Raw genomic sequence first — 26,206 nt, forward strand, 5'->3', positions numbered from 1 at the left:
AATAACAGCAACAAAAGCCCTTTCGATTCCAAAGCACTAAAATTCTTGGAACAGGATATGTTACTGATCAAGCACAAACGATTCTGACTTCGATTCCTAATAGCATCATTGAACAGGTGGGACTTCCTTGCTCCAGAGGGAAGTTGACCCTGCAGTGTAATTAAACACGGTGGGTCAGGCTCCCCTGGTGGCGCAGTGGTTGAGAGTCCGCCTGCCGATGCAGGGGACATGGGTTCGTGCCCCGGTCCGGGAAGATCCCACATGCCGCGGAGCCGCTGGGCCCGTGAGCCATGGCCGCTGAGCCTGCGCGTCCGGAGCCTGTGCTCCGCAACGGGAGAGGCCACAGCAGTGAGGGGCCCGCGTACCGCAAAAAAAAAACAACAAAACACAGTGCGTCGTGGCCTGGGGAAATAAGGGCCTCAAAGAGGATGCTCAGATTTCAGGTAATTTCCCCCACGTAAAGCACCGGGAAAGAGCCTGGTACACAGGGCACACAACAGGAGTTAGCTGTTGCTACTGTGATGAGTATACTACGCTGTGGTCACCTAACAATCAGAGTTTTGAGGTTGGCTCTCCATCCCTGCCAACAAGGGGAGGGTTAATAGCCACTTAAATTGATTGGTCTCCAGCCATCACATGATGACAGTGGAAGCGCCTTGGAAATTTCAGCCCACTCCGCCTCCTGCCCCCATCCCTCCAGGAACATCGCACTTTAAACACAGAAACGTGCATCTGGCTGATGTCTATTGAATTCAGGCTAAGAATGCCTGGTTTTCGCGTGTGCACAGCTTGCATCCTTTCCCTAATAACTGGTTTTTCCTTTGAGCCCATCAACTGTTTCTGTTTCTCAAGCTTCACAATTGAGCTTGCCTTATTTCTCCGGTGTCTGTCACCCTCTAGCCTAGGACATGTGGCGGGAGACACCTGGTCTGGCGACAAGATGCCCACCTTGACTGAGCTAAGAGCAACTTCAGGTCAGGCACTGATGGACTCTGCGCTACAGCTTCGCGGGGAGAAGCTAGGGGCGTTATCAGACCAGCACCGCCTTTTTTTTTTTTTTTTTTTTTTTACAGTGTGTGGTGGAGGAGAGGGGGAAGCTAGATGAAAAACCACACCTTGAAAATGGAGTTTGTAATGTTCACCTCAGATACACTTTTAGAGAGCCAGAAATGTCTCTCAGAAAGACACGTCCTCTGGCTTGTAATTTGGTTCATGGCTTGTCCTCTCCTCGTGGCAGCCATATCCCAGGTTATGATATATGATACCCAGGTAAGCAGTGGCCTAGAGGACGGCGAGAATGTTCCACATCCCCATTTTTGTCTGGCTCTAAACTACTGCCTGGAAGAAAGCTACAGATATTTGAGAGACACAGTAAAGTGTTCAAAGTGATTCTGATGGAAATTACAGGAGCTCCTCAGGTAGAAGGGCCGTCCATTTTTGCTCAGATAAAATTCTCAGGAATGAAACAAGCAGAAAAGAAACAACCTGTCGGAATCACGCGTGTCAATCTTAGCTACAGAATCATCACTACGTTTTGTTTTGCCTTTTTAACAGTCCGAATCCCATAGGACAAAACAATGCATGCTGCTTTTTTTGAGACGTTATTCTTGCGAGCGATTACGTTTCAGACTTCCCAGAAGAGTGATTCTGGTGGAAAGACTCCACACCTAGACTGTTAATGACCTATAAAGAAGAGCCTTTAAAGTTGCCTGCACACACACCACGTCACAGCACGGCGACCAGCTATCTGCTCCCCAGGTTACTATGTGGTAAGCCACAAGGCACTTCCAGGCCCTTCTCTGGGAAGAAACTACTTTCCCAAGGTGATCACTTTAAAACTAGAGCCCTTGCATTAATTTGCCAGCGGGGTAAGGGAATCACTTAACAAGCTGGACCCTTCACCAGGCTCCATGGGCAGGGCAGGGCAGTTCAGCAAACTCAAGAGAAGCAGCACTTGGGTGCACTGAATATCATTCATCCATCTTTTCAACATCCTTACAATGGCAAAGTCTATGTTCATGGATCTGACCTTGGCATTGAAACTCCAGTTCACCCATTTTCCCAAAGTTCCAGTTGCACTTTTAGGGGGACTTTGATTTCTGATGAGACTACAGGGCGGGGCTGGGGAGCCCCAGCTCCGTGAGAAGACTGCAGGAAACGAGTGAGGTTTTCTCTCACAAGACCCCTTTCTTTTTTCGCCTCATGCCCAGGCCCTCTGTCAGCCCGCTAGCAGCTGAGCTTGTGGGGCGGGGAAGTACATTCCCTTGAAAGATCTTTGGCAATTTGTGCCTGGAATGTGATGCATTAGTTCTAAAATTAAATAAAGACCCTGTAGTGTTCTTCAAGGAAATATGGCGTGGCTCTTTGACAAAACACATTTTTCAAGTGCTGACCTCTGGGAACTTCAACTAGCTTCATATGTCAGGCTGACACTGCTCACAGGCTACTGTCTAGTTGCCCAAGCAGAGCTGGTTATCCATACATTTTCCAGCCTCCCGATCAGCTTTTAGCAGAGGGAGGTGAGGGCAGTCCATAAAGAGAGGAGAGCCACTCATTGAAATGCCCTCCCCCCCCCCGCCAGTCCCTCGGGGAGAAGCCCCGGTAATTAACTCTAATGAGATTAAAGTAACTTGGAACTTTTCATTTTCCCAGCTCTGTAAAAGTAAGTCTGGGCTAACCAGTGGGTGCATTCTATCAAAGTCAATCCCTTTTCCTGTAATGCAATGGCCCCCACACTCCCACCTCAGCCCAGGCTGGAGAGGGGAGGAGGAGGGGGGCTGCCGGGCTCTTACCTGCGCTTTGCTCCATCACTTCTTTCTGACACATGTCTTGAACGTTCACCGTGCAATTCACGATAAACTCGGGGGAGGAACAGTCGTTATTCAGTTGGAATTCTTCACACTGGTAGCACTGGATTTGCAACGCAAAGCCTGCGGGACAGACGCAGTCGGATTCAGACCGGGCCGCCCCGAGACTACCCCAGAAGCCAGCATCCTGCCCCTCGCCCCAGCCAGCTGCGGCGCCCTCCCTCCTGGGTCTCCCCGGAAGGCGGCCGCGGCTGAAGCCGGTAGAGGGCGGCGCGGCCACCGAAGGTCCCGCAGGATATAAAGTAGGATTTGGCCCGCGAGCCCTGGACCCACACTCCCCAGAAACAAAGAGCCCATGCGACACCACACCTGGCTCTTCCCCCACGGAAGTTAAAAGGAGGGCTAGGCCGCCCGAGAGCCGAGAACCTGACGTGCGTCGGCTCCAGCCTACGCCGAAGGCTTTGCCTAATTATTAATTGGTTACAAATGAGTTAATTACTATGTCGGCACCGTTCGCGATTTGCCTTCGCTGACGCCTTTTCAGTTTTCTTTGATGGTCGAAGCCGGCACCCCTGTGCTGTGGCTCCGAGGCTCCCCAGGCGGACGAAGGGCCGGGCGCTCAGTGCTGCTGCGCCCCGAGTCCCCCGCCTTTCTTCGGGACGGTTCCCGCAGCAGCAGGGGTGGCCGCGGCGTGTGGCAAGGGGCGTGCGTGCGTGTGTGCTTGTGCGTGTGTGTGTGCGCGCGCGCGCGCATCCCCGGCCGCGACACCACAGTCCTTCCTTCCCGGCTTTCAGGGCTCCGTTTGGCTATAGGGCTCCCGGTCCGGGTCCCAGCTCTGCTGAGCTGGACTGGGAGCCGCTCCTGTACTGGAGGAAAGGAGCCAGACGTTTCTGCACGTCTCCCCGGCCCAGCCCGACTGCTCCGCTCGGATCTACGAGCTCGCGTCTAGACCTAACTGCCCCCGGCTCCCGGGCAGACGAGCCCCGGACCCGGCGCACCTCCCATCCCAGACCCACAGCGGTCGCGCTCGGAGCGCAGCTACGCAGCCCGGGCCACAGGCTGACCAGCATGCCGCTCACCTGTCGGCGGCGCCACTACCACGGGTTGCTAGCGACGCCTGGCAACTTGGCGGGTTCGCGGACTGTCGCCCCCGCTCCCTCACCGAGACCCTGCGCGGCTCGGACCTTCCCTCCTCCCCAGCCCAGCTGCTTCTTTCGACCGCGCAGCCCGGGCATCTGCAGCCCGAGTCCCACCAACCCGCCGCTGCCGCCGCTCCTCCAGCAGCGCAGGGTTTGGGCACTTTCTCATCTAGCGCCCCTGGGCACCACTCTGCGCCGCCGAACTCCCGCCGGGCGACCCCTGCACCGCACGGGCGCGGAGGTGAGCGCCCAGCGGAGGCAGAGCGGCCGGCGGGTACACGGGCTGTGCGACCCCGGCCGGACGGCTGGCCGCTTCGTCTTCTTACCTTGAAGCAAGAACAGTCCGCAAAAAGTTGCCGCGATGCCGAGGACCCACATCCTCCCGGAGCCGCGGGGCCGGGAGCGGGCAGGCGCATCAGAAGCGGCGACCGCGGCGGAGGCTGTCCGGGCCGCGGCGGCTGTGGCTGCCGAGACTGCTGGGGCCCGCGCTGCCGCCGCCAAGACGAGCCGCAGGTGCCGCCGGCGGCGCCCGCATCGCCCGCGCCGGGGCCCCCGGCTGCGGGTCGCCGCTCCTCTGGCTCGCGCTCCCGGGCAGTGCCCGGCGTCTCCGGAGTTGGCGACGGAGGCTGAAGGAACTGCTGGCGATCCGGAGCACCCAAAAAAGTCTCGCCTCTCCTCCCCACCTCCCACTCCAGGCACCACGTGACGGCTGCCGAGTTGGGGTGGAGGTGGCGAGCGGGGAAGGCTGGGATAGTCTTTTCACGTGTCCACCCCCTTCCGATGGCCCTCCTCTCCCGCCTCCGCACGTCCCCCGGACTGGGACGCCTCGAGGGGGAGGGGGGGAGTATAGTTTTCGGAGGCTGGGAGGCTGGAGACTGGGGAAAGAGGGAGGAGGAGGGCGCAGCAGGTGCCGCGGCGGTCGGCCGGGCGCCGTCAGCAGGACGTAGGAGGCGGGTTGGGAAGACTGCTTGCCTCTACTTGCAGGGGCGCTTGCCCCCCTCCTCTGCGCTCCCCGGGGGCTGGTGGGTTGCCCGCGGCAGGGTCCGGTCCACCCGGCAGGGAGTGCGGGGCCGCGCTCCCGTGCGTCTGGCAAAGTTGCACACTCGCAGGCTCCCTAGGGTATCCGGTGCAGCGGCGCCTTCTCTTCCTCCGAGAAGCCCCTGGGCCGTTACGGGGCTCGGCTTCAGCTGCGGCGGAGTGGACGGGGTGGGCGGGGACCCTGCCCAGCTCCGCGCGCTCGGCCCTCGGTTCGTGTGCCGCGCGCACCGCTGGAGGGTGCGGAAGCCTAGCCTAGGAGAGGGCCGCTCCGGGGACAACCGTGAATGAGCTCCCACTAGAAAGCAAATTGGGGTGAAGACGAGAGCTGCTCTCCTCCATCCCCTTCGTCCCAAAGGCCGGGCAGCTTCCTCCGGCTCTATTCACGGCGTCCTCTCGTGTACCGCGCCTTCCCAGCCCAGGACTCGGGCACTGGCACACCCCTCGCCGCCTCCCCCCACCCCATCCCCCCTCTCTTGTACAGGCGACCCACCTGGAGTACTCCCGGAACGCCACCTTGCTACGTTGGCCTTCCTGGCCGCCGAGCCCTGCCGCAGGTGGTACGGGAGCCCGCTGGCCCGCCCGGAACGCCTGGGAGCCTCCGCCCCCAATCCCGCACGTTCCCACGCCTGTCCCCCAAATCCCTAGGCAGCATCCATTTCGGTGGAAAGGGCTTCGTAAGCTTCGCCCCTCTTTACCTCCTTCTACTCGGGCCTCCTCTCTTAGGAGGAGGAAGCTCTCTTAGGCCGGGATGCTGATCATTTATTTCCCTATCCTAACAGCAGAGCGGGGCTGGAAAGGGGCTTCAATGACTTTCTTGTCATTCCTCTGCAGAGATCGTTCCCTATCTGCCTCCGGCTCCTTCTCTCCCTTTGCACCCCTCTTCCTCTCATTTCTAGTTGGTTAACCCCTCAGGGAGACGAAAATGCTTCGACCATTACTCGCTCGTCTGCAGACTCGAATTTTACAATTGGCTGAATTACTGTTTCTGGAGGAATAGGGCCAGTTTGCTATTGGTCTGTTTATTCCTTCGGGGAATGCGTCGTTGGAGCGCGTGTGAGATTCAGATAACTAATTGCGCCAAAGGGTCCTTGAACAAGTTCTTCTAAGCTTTCAGAGGGTGCGATTGTGATATGACGTTTATTCAGAAATGAAACAAAAGAATCTTAAAAAGTCTGAAAGACAATGACATAATTTTCATTTAAGACAACAAAATTCAAATATAACAAATTGCACAAATTAACCAAATAACACTGATCATACAATACTCTTTAAAGAAACAAGTGTGTACTAAAGTATCCATATCGATCCTAAAAATATTCGTTACGCCTAGTTTACAAGCTCCTGTACAAAAGCAATTATAAATAGTTCGCATCTAGAAAAAATACACGGTAACCTTTAAAATAGAATTTATCCTTACATATAAACAGACTTTGTAGGAAAAAAGGATATTAAAAAGTAAGAAGTTTTCATAGCACCAACCATTTTATTTTTTACAAAGTGAACATTGCAAACAGGAATTTACTTTGATTTATAGATTGACCAGGTTTTAATCAAAAGAGCCAGAAGAGAAAAATGAACAAATAATGTTGAGAATTGCAGAGAACCACTAAGTAGAAGAAGATGTAAGGGAATGATGGGAGGGAAAGTAGAATTACATCGTTTCTGATACATATAGCTTCTGATCAGTGTCACACTTGAGTACCTTCCTTTACAGTTTTCAGTAGAAGCAGAATTATACTTATTACTAGAACCTGAATCTCTCTGGCAACAATTTGGAAATTGCACTGGGATTAAAGTTTCTATCAAATTGAGATTATGAGGTGGAGATGAGAGAGAGCCCTCTGGTTTTTCGGCAGGCCCTGTTTTCTGTTTCCAGAGTGCACCCAGAAACAATTTGAGGGCTAGGACAGTGACCTGAACAAAAACTGGAGTTGGAATTTTTCAAAAATATATTATCAACTTCTAAGACTTGGGCATCATTTCAAGAGCATGGCACTGATTCAATTTATTGCTGTCTTTTTAATTTTATTTTTTGCTACAAATATAATTTCTTTTCCAAAAAAAAAAAATTACAACTTCTGTACAACTTCTTTTTCAAAAGAAAAGTGCAAAATTAAGACTTCTGTATCCTGGGTGTGTTTAACCTTGAATCCTCATGGAACACAGCAAGTAGAGTCTATCTTTATTGCCTTGTCAGGGAAGTAAGCTCCAGTGGGCTGCTGGCTGTGAATCTGACAGTGTCGGCCCTGGTACTGCAAGAGTTTATTTGTTGCCATCTCTACCTGCCCCGCTTCCCAGCCCTGTTTCTTAAGTGCTCCATTTCCAGCTCACTAAGGGGAAAAAAAGTCCTTTACACATCATTTGAACCCTGACTTGCACAGGAAGAGAAGCTATCATATAAAGAATCACTCAAAGATTCCAAATTGTCTACCCCAGGCCTATCAGAGTTACTCAAAGAGGCCTCTTCAGTTTTTTCTTTTTCTTCCTTTTGTCCTTCAACCTTGTTCAGACAGTTCGTCTCTTTTTCTAATAAGATCACAGTATTGCCGTTGTATTTATTGAATGACTCCAGGGAAATTTTACATAATCTAGTCTCAGGATCTTCTCTTGTTTCTTCAACTTGTTTCAATTTCTGCAATAAAAAGAGGAAAATATTAGAAACCTATTTCTTTGCAAAATCAAGTTATTCTATCCAATATTCAATTATTGTCAGTATAAAGTACAATTTAAAGGGATACAGGGAACCTACAAGTCTTTAACAATCTTCTAGTATAATTTAATGTAATAATAAAGCCAATTTTAGGGATAAATCAAGACTTTAATCATTTTACTGAGATAAATAGGTCCCAATTTGCAAATCAGTTAAGTGCCACTTAATTTTAAATGGATCCATCTAAAATTTGTTCAGGTAAAGTGCCTTATTTTTCTTAATCAAAGTTTCGAACTCCTTTCTTTTCTTACTAAATATTATTAGTTGTCCTGTTTCTAAATATGGATAGGGACTGAATTTCAGCCAGAAATGACAGTTCTATGCAAAAAACCAAACAAAACAAAAAACATGCAATCCCTTAAACTGCCATAAAATTTAAGTACACATTAAACTTGTCAGATGCATTATCACATGTGTATTTTGTCCCTTTACGAGTCTTATGCTATTTGAAAGAGATCCCAGGTGTGAGGGTGTAGCTTCTTCAAGGCCCAAGGGCTTAAACATCATCGTAGCAGGTCTGCACCCGAGTAACCTCGCCCTCCAGGAGGTTCTAGTAAAACCAATGTAAACAGGGATATTTATAGGCTGTTACTGGTAGTCTCTGGGACTTCATAAAACACTGCAGTCATATTCGATAATTACTGCAGGTAAACTCTGTAAACATGAATATATTTACTTGCTCAAGTGGCTCCTGAGGTCTGAGGTGAGAGGGAACAGGAAGGCATACATGCACAAACTGCAAGGGTGGAGGTGTTAAAGCCATTAACCACATTTCTCATTTCCTTTTCCTCTTTCAGGCAAAAATTCCATCCAGGAAGAAGTAGGAACAGGGCCTTAGAGATGATAACAAGAGCTACCATTTATTAAGCATCCACCACGTAAAAGACACAAAGTGTTTTATTTATAAACCCTTTTTCACAGACCTGTAAGTTACACATCCCCACTTCAGAGAGAAGGAAAACAAGGCTCAGAGTGACAGGGTCACTTGCCCAAGGTGGCTCAGCACGTGATGGAGAACAGGATTTGAATTCCTGTCTGGTGGCCTTCCACGCTCTTGTAATAAAGGACAAGATGTCCTGTATGGTTTTTTTTCATTTTGCCATCCACATATGCCAAACCATCTCAACTGCTACTGTCCAAGGCCCTAACATAGGCAGTTCCATCCCTCCCTGCAACATTGCTACAGTGGATGTTAAAGGTACAATGAGGAAATTGTGTTTGGATCTGGGCAAAAACAGTCATAGCCAAAGCCTGTGAATTCTCACATGCTAAATATTTAATAGGAAGAGAAAAGAGAAAGATACAGAAGTGGATGGTTCCGGTGTCCCAGGAGCAGGCTCAGACAGCATTTCTCTCTGTGCTGTGGGGAAACGGTGTAATTCTACGGGAATACTTGAAAATCAACCTTGAAGTGATGCTTATTTCATTATACTGTTAACGTACAGGAGCATCACTCACAGAGCAAATTTTCAATCTGAAATGGCTACCTCGAAAGAGCTGGGCTGAGGAACAGATTCCTAGGTGATTACAAAAAAGTGGCTCCATAATTAGGAACGACTCCAGGCAGGAACCCCTTCTCATGGCGTGCCAATTCTGAGCATTCTTTAAAAAGAATTATTAAAGTACAATATGAAAAATACATGGAGGGAGGAGGAAAGCTTTGATTGTACCAAATGTAGGTAAATGGAGGCCATTCAATGCAAGTTCCTCCTTACCTGAATATCTTCTCCCTTTATTCAAGAACTTTTCCTTGCCTATTTCTGGTCAATGTGCATCTCAAGTTCATCCAATAAACACTCACTAGAGAGGCAGGTGGAAGGTTTTGGTGCTGAGGATACACAGCTGAATAAAATTGCGTCCTGTAGGAGGGGAGTGAGGCCCTGGAGGCAGGCGGACTTGAGCTTGAGTCTCAGCTTTGCCCTTTCATTGGCTGTGTAAGTGCCCAAGAGCACCCTTCCTCAGGTCAAGTTAATAAGACATACCTTTATTTCAGGATTGCTGTAAGTATTAGAAGCAGGACACCTGAAGACCCTGACACATAGGAGTAGGTGCTCAGTAAACGGAACACTAAATAATAGTAAGAGAGCATTCTTATGCTACATCAGTGGGTCTTAAACTGTGCTCTCCAGACACCTTGCAGCATCAGCGTCACGTGGGAGCTTGTTAGAAATGCAAATTCTCGAGTCCCGCCCCCACTTAACTACATCAGTAATGCAGCGTCCCAGAAAACGTTTTTAACAAGGTCACCAGGTGATTCTGACACATATTAACATTTGAGAATCACTAGTCTAGAAGAACTTGTAGGGGCTTCCCTGGTGGCGCAGTGGTTGAGAGTCCGCCTGCCGATGCAGGGGACACGGGTTCGTGCCCCGGTCCGGGAAGATCCCACGTGCCGCGGAGCGGCTGGGCCCGTGAGCCATGGCCGCTGAGCCTGCGCGTCCGGGGCCTGTGCTCCGCAACGGGAGAGGCCACGACAGTGAGAGGCCCGCGTACCGCAAGAAAAAAAAAAAAAAAAAAGATGTTAGAAGAACTTGTAGTCTTGGAGGGGAGACAGGTGAAAAGTATAATTCAGTGTATTCAGGTAGTGATAAGGAAAGGAAAACGCCCACTGTCTATGGGACACAAATAGTGTGTCTTGTGTTCTAAATGTTTCCCGCTTGTAGGTTTGGTTCTTCAATGAATGATGACAAAGGCCTACATTGGCTGGGGAGGCGATGGAAATGAAGGAATGGCCCATTGTAGGAAACACCACATGCCTTCTCGGTCTTCCTTTTATTTTCACAGTTTTGATGAGGGGTGGGTACCGAAATATTTCTGGACTCTAAGAACCACATCAGTGTAAGAGTGACAGTGGGGACACACTGACATTTAACCTCAGGGTTGGGGAGCTATAGGGAGTGGTGAGGATCGTGGTCAGCTCAAGAGTACGTGCCTCCTCTAAAGGCAGGAGCAGCTATTTAGACCTAGCTCATTGCAGCTGTGCAGAAACGTGGGCCCAGGTCTTTGATTTTAAAGGTAAGGCCGTGAATCTCGAACAATATTTGCTTATACTTAAAATCCTCTAATTTTAATTGTTTGCTTATACTAAGAAAAAAACAAATCAATAATAACAAAAATAACCCCCACTACTGTATGTCCGACGGCAATCTTTGCTGTTTGTGTGAACAGCACAGTGTGTGAACTTCTGAGCTAGCGATCATGTTTTATACTTATTTTTATGTCCGAGATGACTCCCCTCATCCCCGTTCTCCCATCAGCTTTCCCCCTGAAAACCAAGCCCAGTGCTCATCGTCAGTAGATTCTCGATGGAGACTGGATGATGGACTCGGCTTTCTCTACCATCAGTAGAGTCTCAACTGTTGGGTGGGATTTCTCCAGTGGTCCTGCCAGCTAAGAACAAAAGCACGGAAGTAGCTTACTTCCCTGCCTCGAATTAGAATGATATATATATATATATTTTTTTTTTAAAATTTATTTATCTATTTATGGCTGTGTTGGGTCTTCGTTTCTGTGCGAGGGCTTTCTCTAGCTGCGGCGAGAGGGGGCCACTCTTCATCGCGGTGCGCGGGCCTCTCACTGTTGTGGCCTCTCCCGTTGTGGAGCACAGGCTCCGGACACACAGGCTCAGCGGCCATGGCTCACGGGCCCAGCCGCTCCGCGGCATGTGGGATCTTCCCGGACCGGGGCATGAACCCGTGTCCCCTGCATTGGCAGGCGGACTCCCAACCACTGCGCCACCAGGGAAGCCCCAGCCTTGCCTCTTTATTGGCTTTAGAGCGGCCAGCGGCCGGACTCCCACTTTCGGTAACAATAGTGCACATCAGTTTGCACAAATGTATGTGAAGGTGCATTGAAAACTAATCATGGTAATAACAGCATTTAACGGAGTGCCTGCTCTGCACGGACACTCGGCTAAGCACGTCGCATGGATTATCTGTTTTCATCCTCACGTCAATTCTATGGGGCAGGTGTCATTTGTTATCTTCATTTACAAGCAATCAAGCCTGGAGAAGGTTAAGTAACTTAAGGTCATGGAGCAGTACGTGGTGGGGTCTGGATCTGGACCCAGGCAGTCTGCCTGCAGAGCCCAAGTTCTTAACCTCTATCGTGGAAAAGAACTTCACAAATATCAGCCCATATTACCTTTAAGGGGAGCATCTGAAGTAAGAATCACAGAACGGCAACAATATTACTAATGGTGACAAACCCAGTAAAGATCCCTGAAGGTTGTGCGGGTTCCATGAAACACTGTCATTTCCTTTGTATAATGTGCTTCATTGAGACTATGATAAAATTGATATACTACCCTTGCCACCTATAGGTGGCAACAGTTGTACAGTTCACTGTTTGGTGGGGCTTTTCACTGCACCTGGGAACAAAAGTAGGGCTCCAAAGGGTGAGAATGTATTGTCAAGTTTAAAATAAATAGCTTTGCTCATTCTTAAATATGTTCCTATCTTTCGTGTAATGACGACACTATTAACAGTAATTCAAGCAAGAAGTAGATAGTGACATCTTCTCCAGAAATCCCTTAGTAATTATACCTTAACTAATCTAATTCCTGGTAGTCAAATAATCAGTCAGTCAAGCCAATCTACTATATGAATAATCTGTGTGAATAATTATATGGTCTTGATTCTCAGAGACAGTTTCATAGAAAAGGAGAGGGGGCTCTTGGAATGCTTTTGAAGGGTGAATGGTATTAAGATATATAGTAGGTAAGAAGGAGTGCATTCCAAGAAATTTCCATTTCATGTGCCCCTACCGCATCTGTAGACCATTCTATAGTCTATCTCGGGTCTTGTAGTTGCCCAGATAGTCTATCTCTTGCCCTTTAAGATTCTATAACGGACAGAATCACTGTAAAGACAGAAACACAGAGCTATGCCTATCCCAAGGGGTTCCAAGAATTCCAGCCCAGACTCAGGAAAGTATCAGCCCAGAAACCTGGGTTATAAATAACAAATAGTTTTTATTTCCAAAGAGCTTTCCCATCTATGATCTCACTTTTCTCTTACATCAGGCTGGAAGGTGAGGGAGGCTGGTGTCAGCTATACTTTACATGGGGTATTTATGGAATTTGTGGTTCACACAAATTCAAAGTCAGGTGAAATTAGACCTGGAAACTTGGTTTCCTGATTTTCAACACAGAAACACATACCATTTTCCCCCCATAGTCAACAATAGAGATTCTGCCTAGACCAATAACCTGAACACAAGGAAGGATAAAACAGAAGGTGACACGTGCCCTTGTCATAAGGAAAAGATGGGGAAAATGTATAAGGTGATACAGAAAAACTCAAGTGATAAACCAGAAAAAAAATATACTCATGATGAGACCAGCTTCAGAGAGACACATGTTAGACATGTATAGCCAGAAACTCCTGCCCACAGCAGGGGAGAAACAAGTAGCAAATTCATGAACTTTCACAATGGATTAGTGTTCTATGATGAAGGCTACTCTTATTATTTCATGTAAGTTTCCATCTGTTGATTATATCTTGAAAATATTGGTTAGTCTGTCTACTGTAAAATGTCAGCAGGAGATTCAGATCTACCTGTGGAATTGAAATGCAGCATCATTCTTCAGCTGGGCACTAATACTTGCAAAGAGGACTAGAGCTCTTAGCACAAATTAATGTAAACAGTATCTTCATCCACATGATTTCTTATTTCTCTATTGCTATAATGATTCACTGCCAATCAGTTCAACAAGACATGTGGTAGGAAAACAACAGCTACATTTATAAAGTGTTTTTACTATGTGTCAGGTACTAGGTTGAATGCAATGCATGAATTATCTCATTTAATCCTTACACCAACCCTCTGAGACAGTACTATTTTCATTCCCATGATACTCACAGGGAAATAGAGAGTAGAGAGGTTGAAATATTTAGGCCACATACACATGGCTAATAAATTAGGGAATCAGGACTTAAGCAGGAGAAGCCTGACCGCAGAACTTGGGATTTTAATCACTACGTACAAGACCAGGTATTTGGAAGCCAGTGTTGCGTTCCTGGCGCTGTGCTAATTAGCTGTGTGACCTCTCTGAACCTTAGTTTATTTACATTAAAGATTTTTTTAAAAAGAATCTTCCCACTCTATAAGCTCCGTGACTCCAAAATATTCTTACTTGTGTGTCTTCTATGCATCTATTATTGGAATTTCAGGTAACACAATAAATACTTCTCTTCCCCACCTTAGTTCTGAATGAACTGAAGAAAGAGATAAAAGAAAAAGGCTGATGGGAGGCTAAAATATCAGCTTTATTACTGAGAAAGCTTATAGGGAGAATGAGGTTTCTATCTTCAAAGAAGTGAGTTTCTTAGCAGTGGTCTAGAAGCAGACAGGCTTAGACTGGGCTGGCAGCCCTGGGCTGGGAGCAGGTCTTCTTAAACCTACAACATGAGCGTTGCTTCTCCAGCCAGCCTGACTCCTGAGAGAGGGCGGGGAGAACAGGAGATGGGCTTAAGCTTTCCCTGTTCCCTTCCTAAACTTGCTATTTATTTTTTATTTTTTTATTGGAGTATAGTCAATTTACAATGTTGTCTTAGTTCCAGGTGTATAGCAAAGTGATTCAGTTATAAATGTATCATATCTGTTATTTTTCAGATTCTTTTCCCTTTATAGGTTATTACAAAGTATTGAGCATAGTTCCCTGTGCTATACGGTAGGTCCTTCTTGTTTATCTATTTTATATATACTGTGTATCTGTTAATTTGCTAAACAAGCCACTCCTCCGTCTCCTGAGAAGTGAATGAGCGGAGCTTAGAGACACCAGGAGTGTTATCCTAGGGAACTCCTTCCACATGGAAAGAAACACCCCCGAAACTGGGAAGAAGTGTCAGCATCATGCCCCTACCATAACCCAACATTTCTCATTATGCAGACTTTAACCAAACAGTCATATATGCAGCGGGGCCAGGAAGAAGCGGGAAAATTTGGAGACCACAGGGAGTTGGTTTCGGCACAGAAACCTCTCTGTGGGTGAAGCAATGGGAGTAAGATGATTTAGCGGATGAGAAATAGAGCCAAGCTTCCATTTGGAAGCAGATGGATCAAACAGAGGAGACGGGCTGGCTAATCCTGAGCTTTGAGTTGGAGCAGAAGGTGTGATTTCCCCCATCCCTCTCCTGATGTGCAAATCTTGGGCACTGGAAAGATGATTATGTGTTACGCTCTTGTGGGAATGGGGAGGAAGTATTTTAATCCTGGGTCTCTTAGTTGAAGATCTGTGCACATACAAAGTCTATGTTAAGTGACATCGGCTGGGGGCAGGCCAACCTCAAGGAAAATGATGCAGCTCAAGCCATTTCTCTTTCCTCAGAGGCACAGGTTAATCTCTTCTTTAATGCCACCACTTACTGTATTCCTGGTGGAGCTACTTTCTGAACGAGACATAAAAATAGATAAAGTGACCTTTGGTAACAGGGAAGACCCTCCAGACTTTTCTTGAGAGTTGTGGTGTTGACCCTGCTAACCGGGTCAAATTCCAACTTGGATAATTACTTTCTCTCAGTGTTCAGTTCCCTCTATTACCTCAACTGGACACATTACTCTTCACTTGCCCTTCTGAAAAATTAATGTGACAGATAGGTAATAGAGAACTGTTCTCTCCACCCAACCACACACTGGGAGATACGATGCCGCACTTGGGGCACTCTGTTTCCTTACTGGGTCCCTGAAGATCCTCAGTATCTCCAGGGCAAACTGGTTTTATTAGGTGAAAGAGTAATTTTCAGCTGAGATGTGCTTTTATGACTATATTATTACCTGTATTGCTGTCCCTTACCAGGATCAATGACTTTCAATGACCTCTGCTAGAAGCCCTGAACCAGAGGGGAAAAATGAGTTTACTTTTTGGAAAACAAAACAAACAAACAAACAAAACAAGCAGAGAGACGTGCGGTAGGAAGCTTAGGGTCATTAGAAAATAATATATCTTGCGGAAAGGAAAAGAACTTAGCTTGGAGATAAACAGTGGCTGCAAAGGACATTTAAAGACCAGATCAAAAGGCCGGAAGGAGAAGGAAGTCACTTTAAGGATATGGAAAATGGGGGAGATGTGGGACCGGGTCCCTCAGCGGGAAGAGAAAAAAGGAACATAAAGAAAACCCTAAACTTTGTTTATGACAGAGAAAGGCATTTGCGAAAAGGAAAGGCATGTAATCACAATTGGGCAAAATGATTGAACATGATGAACATGCAAAAGACACATTCATGGCTTCTCTAGCGTTAGTGCCATCACGTGAAATGCCCATTTGAAAACTTGTATTTTTTTAATTTTTGTTTTCTAGGAGGTGGATGGATCCACAAATTTAATTTAAAATATAGGTTAATCACCTTAAGGAATACATCAGATTTGATCACTATTGGTCAATTTCTCCAAAAGTAAAATCTGCACTGTTTCACAGTGACCTAGACTTGGGGAAACAAGCCAGCTCATGGATTGTATGATTAGCTTAACTAAATGTAACATGCTTATTTGTGTTGTCAGATTTCTTTTTCTTCTTCCAGCATAATAATATTAACCAAAATGTTTATTTAGGAACGAGAATTGAGCAGGTTCTGGGCTGGAACTTCTAAGTCTGTTCATCTTAGTGTCAGGCTAATGATTCCAGCTAATGAGAGTGTGGGTACCAAACTTTTCTGGCCTTTCATTTACAGGCACCATTATGGATAAAAATAAATTCATATGCTACTCACTTGCCTTAAAAGATTGATTAGACTTTTTTCTTTGACTAACCTTTCCATCATGTCATGTCTTAAACAGGATACCTATCTGTCCAGCGAGCTTGGCCATGCCTGGCTTAGATGTCAGTGTATTTGTAGCATGAAGAGCCCATGAACCTGGTCAGAGGAAAATCCAGCATGAAGGGACCACTTGTGTATCCTAGTACCACAGAGCTATGTCTTCACCTTGGAGTGATAGAGTTTGGGCTACTCTTTCAAGAAAAAAATAAAACCCACTTTTTAGGGGGGATTGGGTGAATGTTAAAAGAAAGTTACACTATTTTTTTTCATGGATGTTCCCCTTCCAAAGGAACATCTCCAATATCACCATAAGGGTGGACATCATAAAAATGTACCTGAAAGGGCTAAGTTTTTATTACGAAGTACGCTGTGAGGGCCCAAACCAGGGAAAAACATTCTGTATTACTTATTAACCTATAAGTAATGAGGCAACCTGGAATTCTAACAGAAGTTGGTAGACCCTTTGGGGGTCACAGTGCACTGTGGTATCCAATCTATTAGATGCTTTGCAGTAGCCATGGAATTCAGTGAGACTGAGTGCTAAGGGTCATCCAGAGACACATGGATGTTTGTGGATGTAAGAGTGTTAGCTCTACTCGGGTTTAAGCTATTCATCTCCCAATGTAATTTATGTTTCAGCTCCAGGGACAGTCAGCCTTTGCTTTGGATAAAGTTATTTCCCAGGGATATCCGACATATGGAATCCCGAGAGTCAGAGCAACTCAGAATCAGTACCAATTTATTGATCCCTATTCTAAAGAGAAGATTCCTTGGTGGAAATCGTTCTAAAGATTTAGAAACATGAAGCTTTATCTTGTGTGCTGCACACAACTGTAAGATGCTCTTATTCCTCATTACCCAGTAAGCACTGGGGGTTCTAGAATGGAAGGGTGTGCTAGTTGGGAGAAGGCCAGTGGGAATCCATTTGTTTGCTCTGGATGCCATCCTTTGCCACAACATGACACTGACAATCACTACTTCAACTCTGGACCTGGATTTAATAAATAGTTAAATAGGGATGACACTGCTCTTGCAACATCATTTATTTGTTCAAGAGATATTTGTTGAGCCCCTTCTACATACAGGACAGTATTCTAGACGCTGGAGATAGAGAGGTGCATGAGACAAAGTTACTGCTCACATGGAATGTACGTGCTAAGGATTTTTTATTAGGATGTCAATAGGGAACAAAGCTTCACATGTATCAGGAGATGAATCCCTGAGAACTGTTAGGCTAGTCTGCCAGCCTACTATTTGCTCTGATAATGGCATTTAGAACACAAATATCCTGTCAAACTCAAAGTTCTGAATGTGCCCCTTTACCCTAATCCTAATTTTTAAATAATTCCTTAACTTGCTTATAGCTTCTTTGGACCTCCTCCCATTTTCAGTCTTCAAGATCATTCGGGCAAATGTTTTCCATAGGTTAACTAATGACTATTTACATTCACCTTTCTTAATCTTTCTGGGCCTAGTTATCTCCTAAACTTAACAGGCTTACATTGGAATGTTTTCCCTTTTCTCTAATTCCATATCATGGTCAATAGTAACCACATTTTAGATCTTTTTTTTTTCTTTTTTCTTTTTGGTTATTAACAGCTGCTGGTTCTGTTTCTACAGTACCTAATCCACAAGGGTCTTTCTATGAATTCCTGGCCTGAATGGCCAAATTATCCATTTCAACCCTGAACTTATATTCATTCTATTATGTAGTCTCTTTTCCTATCAATGTCTTGCTTCTCAATTAGATGACACACTTCTGGAGGCCATGCACTAGGTTTGGTTCTGCTTTCTTCTTCAGATTCTGACACCATATCTTGCATTTCTTGGAGTTGCTGTTTATCGCCTATCAACGAACAAAGCCACTATTAGATCTGTTTTCACTACATCATTCCCCTTCGGAGCTCACAGACTTGTCCGAGATTTCTATAATGTCTGCTTTTCCATGATGAAGACGCATGTAAAATAAGATCGTTTCTGACGCTCATCTGAGCTGTGAGAGCCTCGCTGCTTTCCAGTACCTCAGTACACTAGCAGAGGCATGGTCTCGGGATTCTAGGGCGGCCTCCAGAACCAGGACGGTCCTTGGATTAATGGACGTCTGACTACTGTTTACTTTGGCAAAAGCAATTTCCTCTCTCTGTCAAGAGCAGAGACCTGTGGACTCACATCCCATGTGGCCATGCTGGTTGGGCAGCTCTGCTGAGCAACTGGGGTCTTCTTCTGCACCTCCAGGTGGGCTTGGCTTGTGGTTGGATGAAGCAGAAGCTGCCATCGCTTCCTGGAAACGCAGGAGCCAGAGCAGAAACAATAAGCTTCTGTCTTGGGGTGCAATGTTATTGCAAGGATCAGGCCTGTGATAAACAGTACCAGCAATGTACCAGCTACCATTTTGTTAAGTGTGTCCTTCAGCCAGCAAGTGCTGTCCTTCCGGTCTGAGCCAGTCCCAGCAATTTGCTTAAATTCAGATTCCTATCTCCTTAAGACTGGGGAAACCTGGTGATGTGTTTTGCTGCTTTTAAGTGCGAGTGTAAACAGGACAATGACGACATTCTTAGAAACGTCAGCAAGACTGACTATCTGGGTGATAGCCAGTGATATTACTGAGTGTATGAAATCAAGAAATGAAACTGTAAGGAGACTAAATTACAGCCACCTTTGGACAACATTCTAGTACCAGGCAGCATCCAGGTGCTTTTTATTCTCTCCCCGGCACCTGTAATATATTCAGATGACAAACTGACTCTTGCATTATAGAAGAGATTATGTTCATGAACCACCTAGACTGGCTTAATGCCACTTCACAAGGTTTACATCATCCATCCGCTACAATAAACATAAGCTTTATTTTTGTCTCACATGTGCAGAACAATTTAATGTTTAAATTAATGTAGGAGTGCAAGGAGCCTTGCTCCAAGTGAAGTATGCCTGCCCACCACGACCCTGTAAACACAACTTGATTGCGATGAGAACTAAAGATGGATCAACAAAAATCAATAGTTAATTGTGTAACTCAGGGTCTTTCATTTCAGATCTAATCTGTAAAGAAGGTCCAGGGGATGTCTGCTTTTCATTTTCTTAAAATATTATTTCAAACCTTTCTGTCAGGCAAAGGAGTTCACGGGGTCTTTGCGTCATTTCCATAAATTATTTGGCTTATGAGTGGTCAAGGTCATATTGATCGCTCGGCCTCTCCAGTTTTCATGTTAAAATTCAGTATCTTTATCACTCAAGCTGCCTCATTCTGGGTATCTGGCTTGCACTGATGCCAAACAAACTTTATTTCAAAAATAACCCAGCATAATAGGCGTCTTGGTACCAGACATGGGGGCATGAGTCATGTTATAAGCTACCTTTGGTCTATTTCACGACACTATCCATAGCAGTTAAAGGGCTACACAACCACGCCATCTCCTATCAGCAAAATATATTGTGCTGTGAAGATGCACGATTTTGTGTGACACGGCAAGACATGTAAGGTCGGGTCGAGCCCGTGTGGATGAATATGCTATCTGTTCCAGCATTCCCAAAGGGACCAGAAGGACGGGGTGCTGTTTGAATAGGATCTAAAAAAACTCTTCCAACCTCATTAGCCCAAATGGATGAGAAGCGAAGGAAGGCAGGGAGACCTCCTTTGCAAAGGGAACAGTACAATAACATCCAGAAGACCACGGGGTAACAGACGGACCGCCCTGACTCCAGTTATATTACAGCCGAGCTAAAAATGTAATCTTTGAACTTCTTTTCCCTTTAAAATGTAACCTTTCATATAATAAGTTAAGCCTTACTCTCTCTTACATATTGTTGGAAGCCTTCATCCATTTGGGGGACTGAAGGCAAAATCATTCTTGAAATAATGAATCATTTTTCTTTTGCCAGCTTGTCCAGAAATCCCATGATTATTTTACTGTTGCAGACAATGACCTTCTCAAAGGAGGCCTATCAAACACTCAAGATAAATAATGAGAGGGTCTCTCTCTCCTGCCTCAAGGAAAAAAATTGCTGAAAGGGAAAATGTCTGTGATGGCATCAAGATGTTCATCCCAGGATGGACAGCAGCATGCTTCAAGTGAAAAGGAACAGCACGTGTGTTTATGTGTGACCAGTGGCCTCAGTCAGCAGGATGCCTGCGGGGGACCTCGGGGGAGAAACACCCAAGCCCTCCACCCAGTAACACTGGAAACAAATGTTCTGCTGATGACAGGCAGAGAAAGCTTTAACCTCTTGATCTGTGAGCAAGTTAACTAAAGGGAAGGAAGCTCTAGTTAATGCCGCCTTCCAACAAGCTAGAAAACCATGGTTCTCATTTATCAGGTCCAGGAGCTAAGATGAATCATAGCAAATTCCACCCTTCCGCCCACATCCTTGCCTTCCCGCCAGGCAGCAGATCTGTAGTGGGGTGAAAGGAACCATTCTCTTGTTGTTGTCCCCATGGAGGCAAGGTCTTAGAAACCAGGTAGAGATGCAGTTGAAAAGCCACCTTCCCATGATTCAGGCGCTTTGGGGATGCATGGGAGCCTGATTCTCAGGGCAAGAGTCATCCATCCATCCTTTTATGGCTCTTGTACTTAAGTCTCTGTGGACCTGAACAAAGATCTGAACTTCAGGAGTAGCTCCAAGATTCCTTCCATATATGCCCCGTTAGTCTCCTTCTTCTTTTTTTTTTTTTTTTTGGCGGTACACAGGCCTCTCACTGTTGTGGCCTCTCCCGTTGCGGAGCACAGGCTCCGGACGCGCAGGCTCAGCGGCCATGGCTCCCGGGCCCAGCCGCCCCGCGGCATGTGGGATCTTCCCGGACCGGGGCACGAACCCGTGTCCCCTGCATCGGCAGGTGGACTCTCAACCACTGCGCCACCAGGGAAGCCCTCCTTCTTATCTTTGCTGAAACTCCCCCTTTTCCCCATAGATGGCTGACGGATGACCTGGTTCTAGACCAGAGGAAGAAAATTCATTGCCAACGGAGCCACTGGGAAGGATCTGACAACAGCGCAAATGCATGGATGGCATGAGTGGGTAGTGGGGATGGTGGTGAACCCAAATGCCCATTTAGAGGGGCAGCTGCTGCTAATTTAACAAACATCAACGTAGCGCTTATTCTTGTCCTAAAGGCTGGACGGAACTCTACAACGCAGGTACCATTAGTTACACCATTTAACACATGAGGAAAGGGAGGCATAGGGAGCTAAGGTTCCTGCCCAAGGCCACACAAGGCCTCCTCCTGTGAGGAGGCAGGCAGAGCCTGGATCCAAGTCCAGGGGTCCAGCTGCAGGGTTCCCTCTCTCAATCACTCCACCTCCTGCCTCAGCACCCGCTGAGTCTTACCCTGTGAGCACGTGGGCTCATTCTTGCCAGGACTCCTGATCTTTCAAGAGAAATGAAAATCTAGAATTCATATATGAAATCTCCCAATATTTATTTAAAACAAATGTGTGGGTCAAATGAAACTCATCTGTATTTAACTTGTGACTCTTCCATATTACAGCCTATCAAAATCTGGTGTGGTGATATTTAAGCAGGGGGCTTCCTGAAGCTACTGGAAAAATGATGACGATTGACACACTACCCACCCTGGGGCGAGGGCGTTTTAAACAGATGGTAAATGCCCTCATAATGCTTCTAAATTCCTTGCCTCTCCCCTCCAAAAGAAAAGAAAACCCCCAAACAAAAAACTTCAAAAACCGCTCCTTAAACATTAGGGACAGCAGGTGACAGACCTTTCTGATACCTGTAAACTCACATCCAACACCTGGGCCTCTGCTTGGTCTATCACCACATAAACAAAGTAGGTAAATGAAAGATGCTTTTATTCTTAATCTTACACTGGCTTTCTACCCTTTCCTTGGCTGGAATGGGTGGGAAAGGTGTTGTCTATTGCCCTTTGACCCATGTATCAGCAAACCACACACTACAGGATATTTTTTCAGAAGTGGGGGGCTGCAAGAGACTACAGTGGTTTTATATGGGGACCTTTCTTCAAAGAGCCTGTGAACTTATTTACGTGTAGGGTGAGGAATAATCAAAGCCCAGCTCCACAATGGAGATACTGTGAATTTCCACAGGCTGATTGCACCTGTCACTGCCTTGCATAATATTGCCTTCTACAGTCTTTTTAATTTATTATTATTATTATTTTTAACATCTTTATTGGAGTATAATTGCTTAACAATGGTGTGTTAGTTTCTGCTTTATAACAAAGTGAATCAGCTATACATATACATATATCCCCATATCTCTTCCGTCTTGCGTCTCCCTCCCTCCCACCCTCCCTATCCCACCCCTCTAGGAGGTCACAAAGCACTGAGCTGATCTCCCTGTGCTATGCGGCTTCTTCCCACTAGCTATCTATTTTACGTTTGGTAGTGTATAGATGTCCATGCCACTCTCTCACTTTGTCACAGCTTACACTTCCCCCTCCCCGTGTCCTCAAGTCCATTCTCTAGTAGATCTGCGTCTTTATTCCCATCCTGCTCCTAGGTTCTTCATGACCATTTTTTAAAAATTCCATATATATGTGTTAGCATACGGTATTTGTTTTTCTCTTTCTGACTTACTTCCCTCCGTATGACAGTCTCTAGGTCCATCCACCCCACTACAAATAACTCAGTTTCGTTTCTTTTTATGGCTGAGTCATATTCCATTGTATATATGTGCCACATCTTCTTTATCCATTCATCTGTCGATGGACACTTAGGTTGCTTCCCTGTCCTGGTTATTGTAAATAGAGCTGCCATGAACATTGTGGTACATGACTCTTTTTGAATTATGGTTTTCTCAGGGTATATGCCCAGTAGAGGGATTGCTGGGTCATATGGTAGTCGTATTTTTAGTTTTTTAAGGAACCTCCATACTGTTCTCCATAGGGGCTGTATCAATTTACATTCCCACCAACAGTGCAGAGGGTTCCCTTTTCTCCACACCCTCTCCAGCATTTAGTGTTTGTAGACTTTCTGATGATGGCCATTCTGACTGGTGTGAGGTGATTACCTCGTTGTAGTTTTGACTTGACCACTGTCCTTTTTGTTCTCCCTCCATCCCTGTGTGGACTGTTACCATGGCACCAGTGAGCCTCTGTGGTGTACTGGCTGCCGTGGCTCACTCTCTCATGTAGGTACTATGACCCTATTTATCTTTGCATCCCTTGGGCCCAGAACATCTGGCACATAGGAGATCCACAGATGTTAGTGGAATAAAGGGAGTTTGCTAATTATATTTCTTATTTACTGGTCACCTTTCTTTTTCCTATCTTTACCTTATCTTGCACCTCTCTAACGCCCTTTATTGTCTTTGAAAGTGATTGAGTTCCCCGGACAAGATGCTCTACAGTCTGGAAGGGAACATTCATTTATTTCCTGAGGGGTAGTTAAAGCTCTAATCACCCAGAAGACATTTAGGTCTCCTTTATTTAGAAAGTAAAGGTAACGACTTTCCCAGTAAGTAAACAGGAAAATAGATTTTGATTTTCAAAAAAATTGATTCACAGATGACTTTCAAGTAGCATTTCTTTTGCCGTAAACCGAGCTCCTTGAAATAACGAGCAGCGCTACAGACTGCACGGTTAGAGAGTCAAACACGGGAAATAAGTGGGGGTTAGATCATCTAGCAATGCGAAGACTGAACACGTCATCAAGGCTCTTTAAACAGCCAAGTCGTTTTATGTGAAGGAAAAAAAATCCTCATCGTGCACAAAATAAAATGGGGAATTGCCTGAGAATGAAGGCTTGAAATATTGGGATGAATTTAAAGAGAGGCCTGGAGTGACTGAATCCTTCAATGCAGGACAAAGTGAAACCTTAGGGTCACCTGGGGAGAGGTCTGGCCCGGGCTGTGTCCTTTGGGGCACAGAAGAAAAATGCAACGTGCCAGAAGCAGACCAGTGCAACAGGTAGTAACTTCTCATACGTCAGAACTGGCACCAGGTATAACAGTGGGAGTGGAGCAGGCAGAGGGGAGGATAATTATCTTTTCTTCAACTGTGTAAAAACCCAGAGTTTCGGTTCGATGTGACTGGGCTGATATTTCGCTTGGCTGGCTAACAGTGTGGAGAGTTTCTCTGCCATGTATATCAGCAGTTCTCTTAAGTGACTGGAAAAAAATACTTTTCCTTAAATCACTGGTCAAGAAGTTGCTGGCACACTGTCCCTTAAATATGCCTGTCGGGTGATATCAAAAGGATCATTTAAAATTATGAAACTAATCCAAAGGCTGCTCCTCCCTGGAAAATGACTAGGAAAGAGATGTTTAAGTCCAGGCCGGCTAAGCATGGACACCTACACACACACACAGATTCTCCTGATGTTTTAGGAGATGGCTACAGAAATGCCATTGTAAGCAAGGGGGAAAAAATGAATCGCCCCTCACAAAAGAGTTTAAGTACATTTTGGTCTCTTCGCCAGGGCCAATAAAGATCTCTTGCTGTGAGCCAGCTAGAAAAGAAACCAGGGGAAGGATGCTACACTTGATGCGGTCGGAGTGTGATTAGTGGCGGTAGCTTCAGTCGCTTGGGAACAGCAATCAGGGCTTCTCTCCTGCAACTCTGAACAACTACAAAACACCACTGGCTCCCGTCCCATACGATGATGGGATATTAACTGGAAATCTAATTAATCTGTGAATGAATTATGGCCTAAAAAATAAACTGTTTTATAATCCATTTGAAGTGAGTCCCTAACAGAAGATAAGATGAAGAAAAACAGCTCTAAAATTATCAAAGCTTGGTACATTCTGTTCACTGTGACTGATGATTTAAAGGGGGATAATTTGACAATCCATCCAATTTTTGTCTTTTCAAAAATCATGCCTCCCAATGTACGCTGTCAATTAATTTTTAAATTTACATATTTATTAAACATCGTATTGCAAACAGCAGGAAGGGAGCCCCGTTTGAACAATAAAATAACGTTATCCCACTGGAGATAAAAAAAAATTAAAAGATTTTAATTTTGAGGTCATAATCATATAAATTGCTATGTGAATTAGTTAAACCAAGAATTTACATTCACTAGAAGCATCAACTGAGTATTAAAGATAATTCCCCAAATCGTCATTTTGGGGAGATGAAGCAAATCTCACAACATGTAAAAGGCACAGGAAGACGAACAGGGAGGTGAAGACCATGGTGCTGAGCCTGCTGGTGAGCACGTCTGAAGGGGGGACAACAATCACCCTGGGAGGAGGTGCAGACATGAAGACCCCAGGCCTGGCTCTTGGGTGGTAGAGTGCTTGACTTCATTTCACAAACCTCTTTCCGAAGAGGTCCTTGACTGTACTTCAGAAAGCCTATTTGGCTAACTTTCCCATCCAATATGGAAGGCTTGCCTGAGGTAGAGACCATCCCAGATGTCTGCATCAGCCTTGGCTGCCAAGGGGCTAGGTACCAGCTGGGGTGGTCTCCAGAGCATGCAGGGAAATCACTGGCAGGGCACGGGGTTGTAGTCAGAGGCCGATGCCACACCACGTCTGAGTGAACACCACTGTTCACTCTAGATCCACCTCATAATAGACCATCCACTCAAAGATCTGGCCCCGAGATACAAACTGCCTGGATTCATCGACAGAAAGATGAAAGGCTCAGAAGGAACGGAGCTGGTGTGAGTCACCCTGTGTACTCGCTACAAAAAGGGATAATCCACTGGGCTGAGCCGACACCAGATGCCCTCTGCAAAGTCCTGGGAGAGAAGGGGGCACGAGAATACCTCTTTTTCATGAGCTTCAGTTTAATCACGGCTATTTCCTTCCACGGGGGATTCATGATAGCT

The 26,206-nt window shown here is 46.1% G+C and overlaps 2 protein-coding genes across 4 annotated transcripts in view; both read right to left on the reverse strand.

Annotated features, from left to right (window-relative positions):
• LYPD1 (LY6/PLAUR domain containing 1) overlaps positions 1–4,324 on the reverse strand; it is a gene marked incomplete at both ends in the record, with an annotated part of 50,781 nt that extends 46,457 nt beyond the window's left edge. The window contains 2 exons of the mRNA XM_082630812.1: positions 2,793–2,930; positions 4,273–4,324. Coding sequence (XP_082486938.1) covers positions 2,793–2,930; positions 4,273–4,324 — 190 coding nt within the window. The remainder of the gene's footprint in view (positions 1–2,792; positions 2,931–4,272) is intronic.
• A 2,791-nt stretch (positions 4,325–7,115) lies between these two features.
• Positions 7,116–26,206, reverse strand: part of NCKAP5 (NCK associated protein 5) — a 1,070,192-nt gene continuing 1,051,101 nt past the window's right edge. For 2 of the 3 annotated variants that reach the window (XM_082630802.1, XM_082630801.1), the window contains exon 18: positions 7,116–7,616. In XM_082630802.1, coding sequence (XP_082486928.1) covers positions 7,335–7,616 — 282 coding nt within the window. In that variant the 3' untranslated portion in view covers positions 7,116–7,334. The remainder of the gene's footprint in view (positions 7,617–26,206) is intronic. The other variant, XM_082630803.1, reaches the window with a different exon arrangement.

The sequence above is a fragment of the Mesoplodon mirus genome, assembly GCF_964341445.2.
Source record: "Mesoplodon mirus genome assembly, chromosome: 8".
In the NCBI taxonomy this organism is placed as follows: Eukaryota; Metazoa; Chordata; class Mammalia; order Artiodactyla; family Ziphiidae; genus Mesoplodon; species Mesoplodon mirus.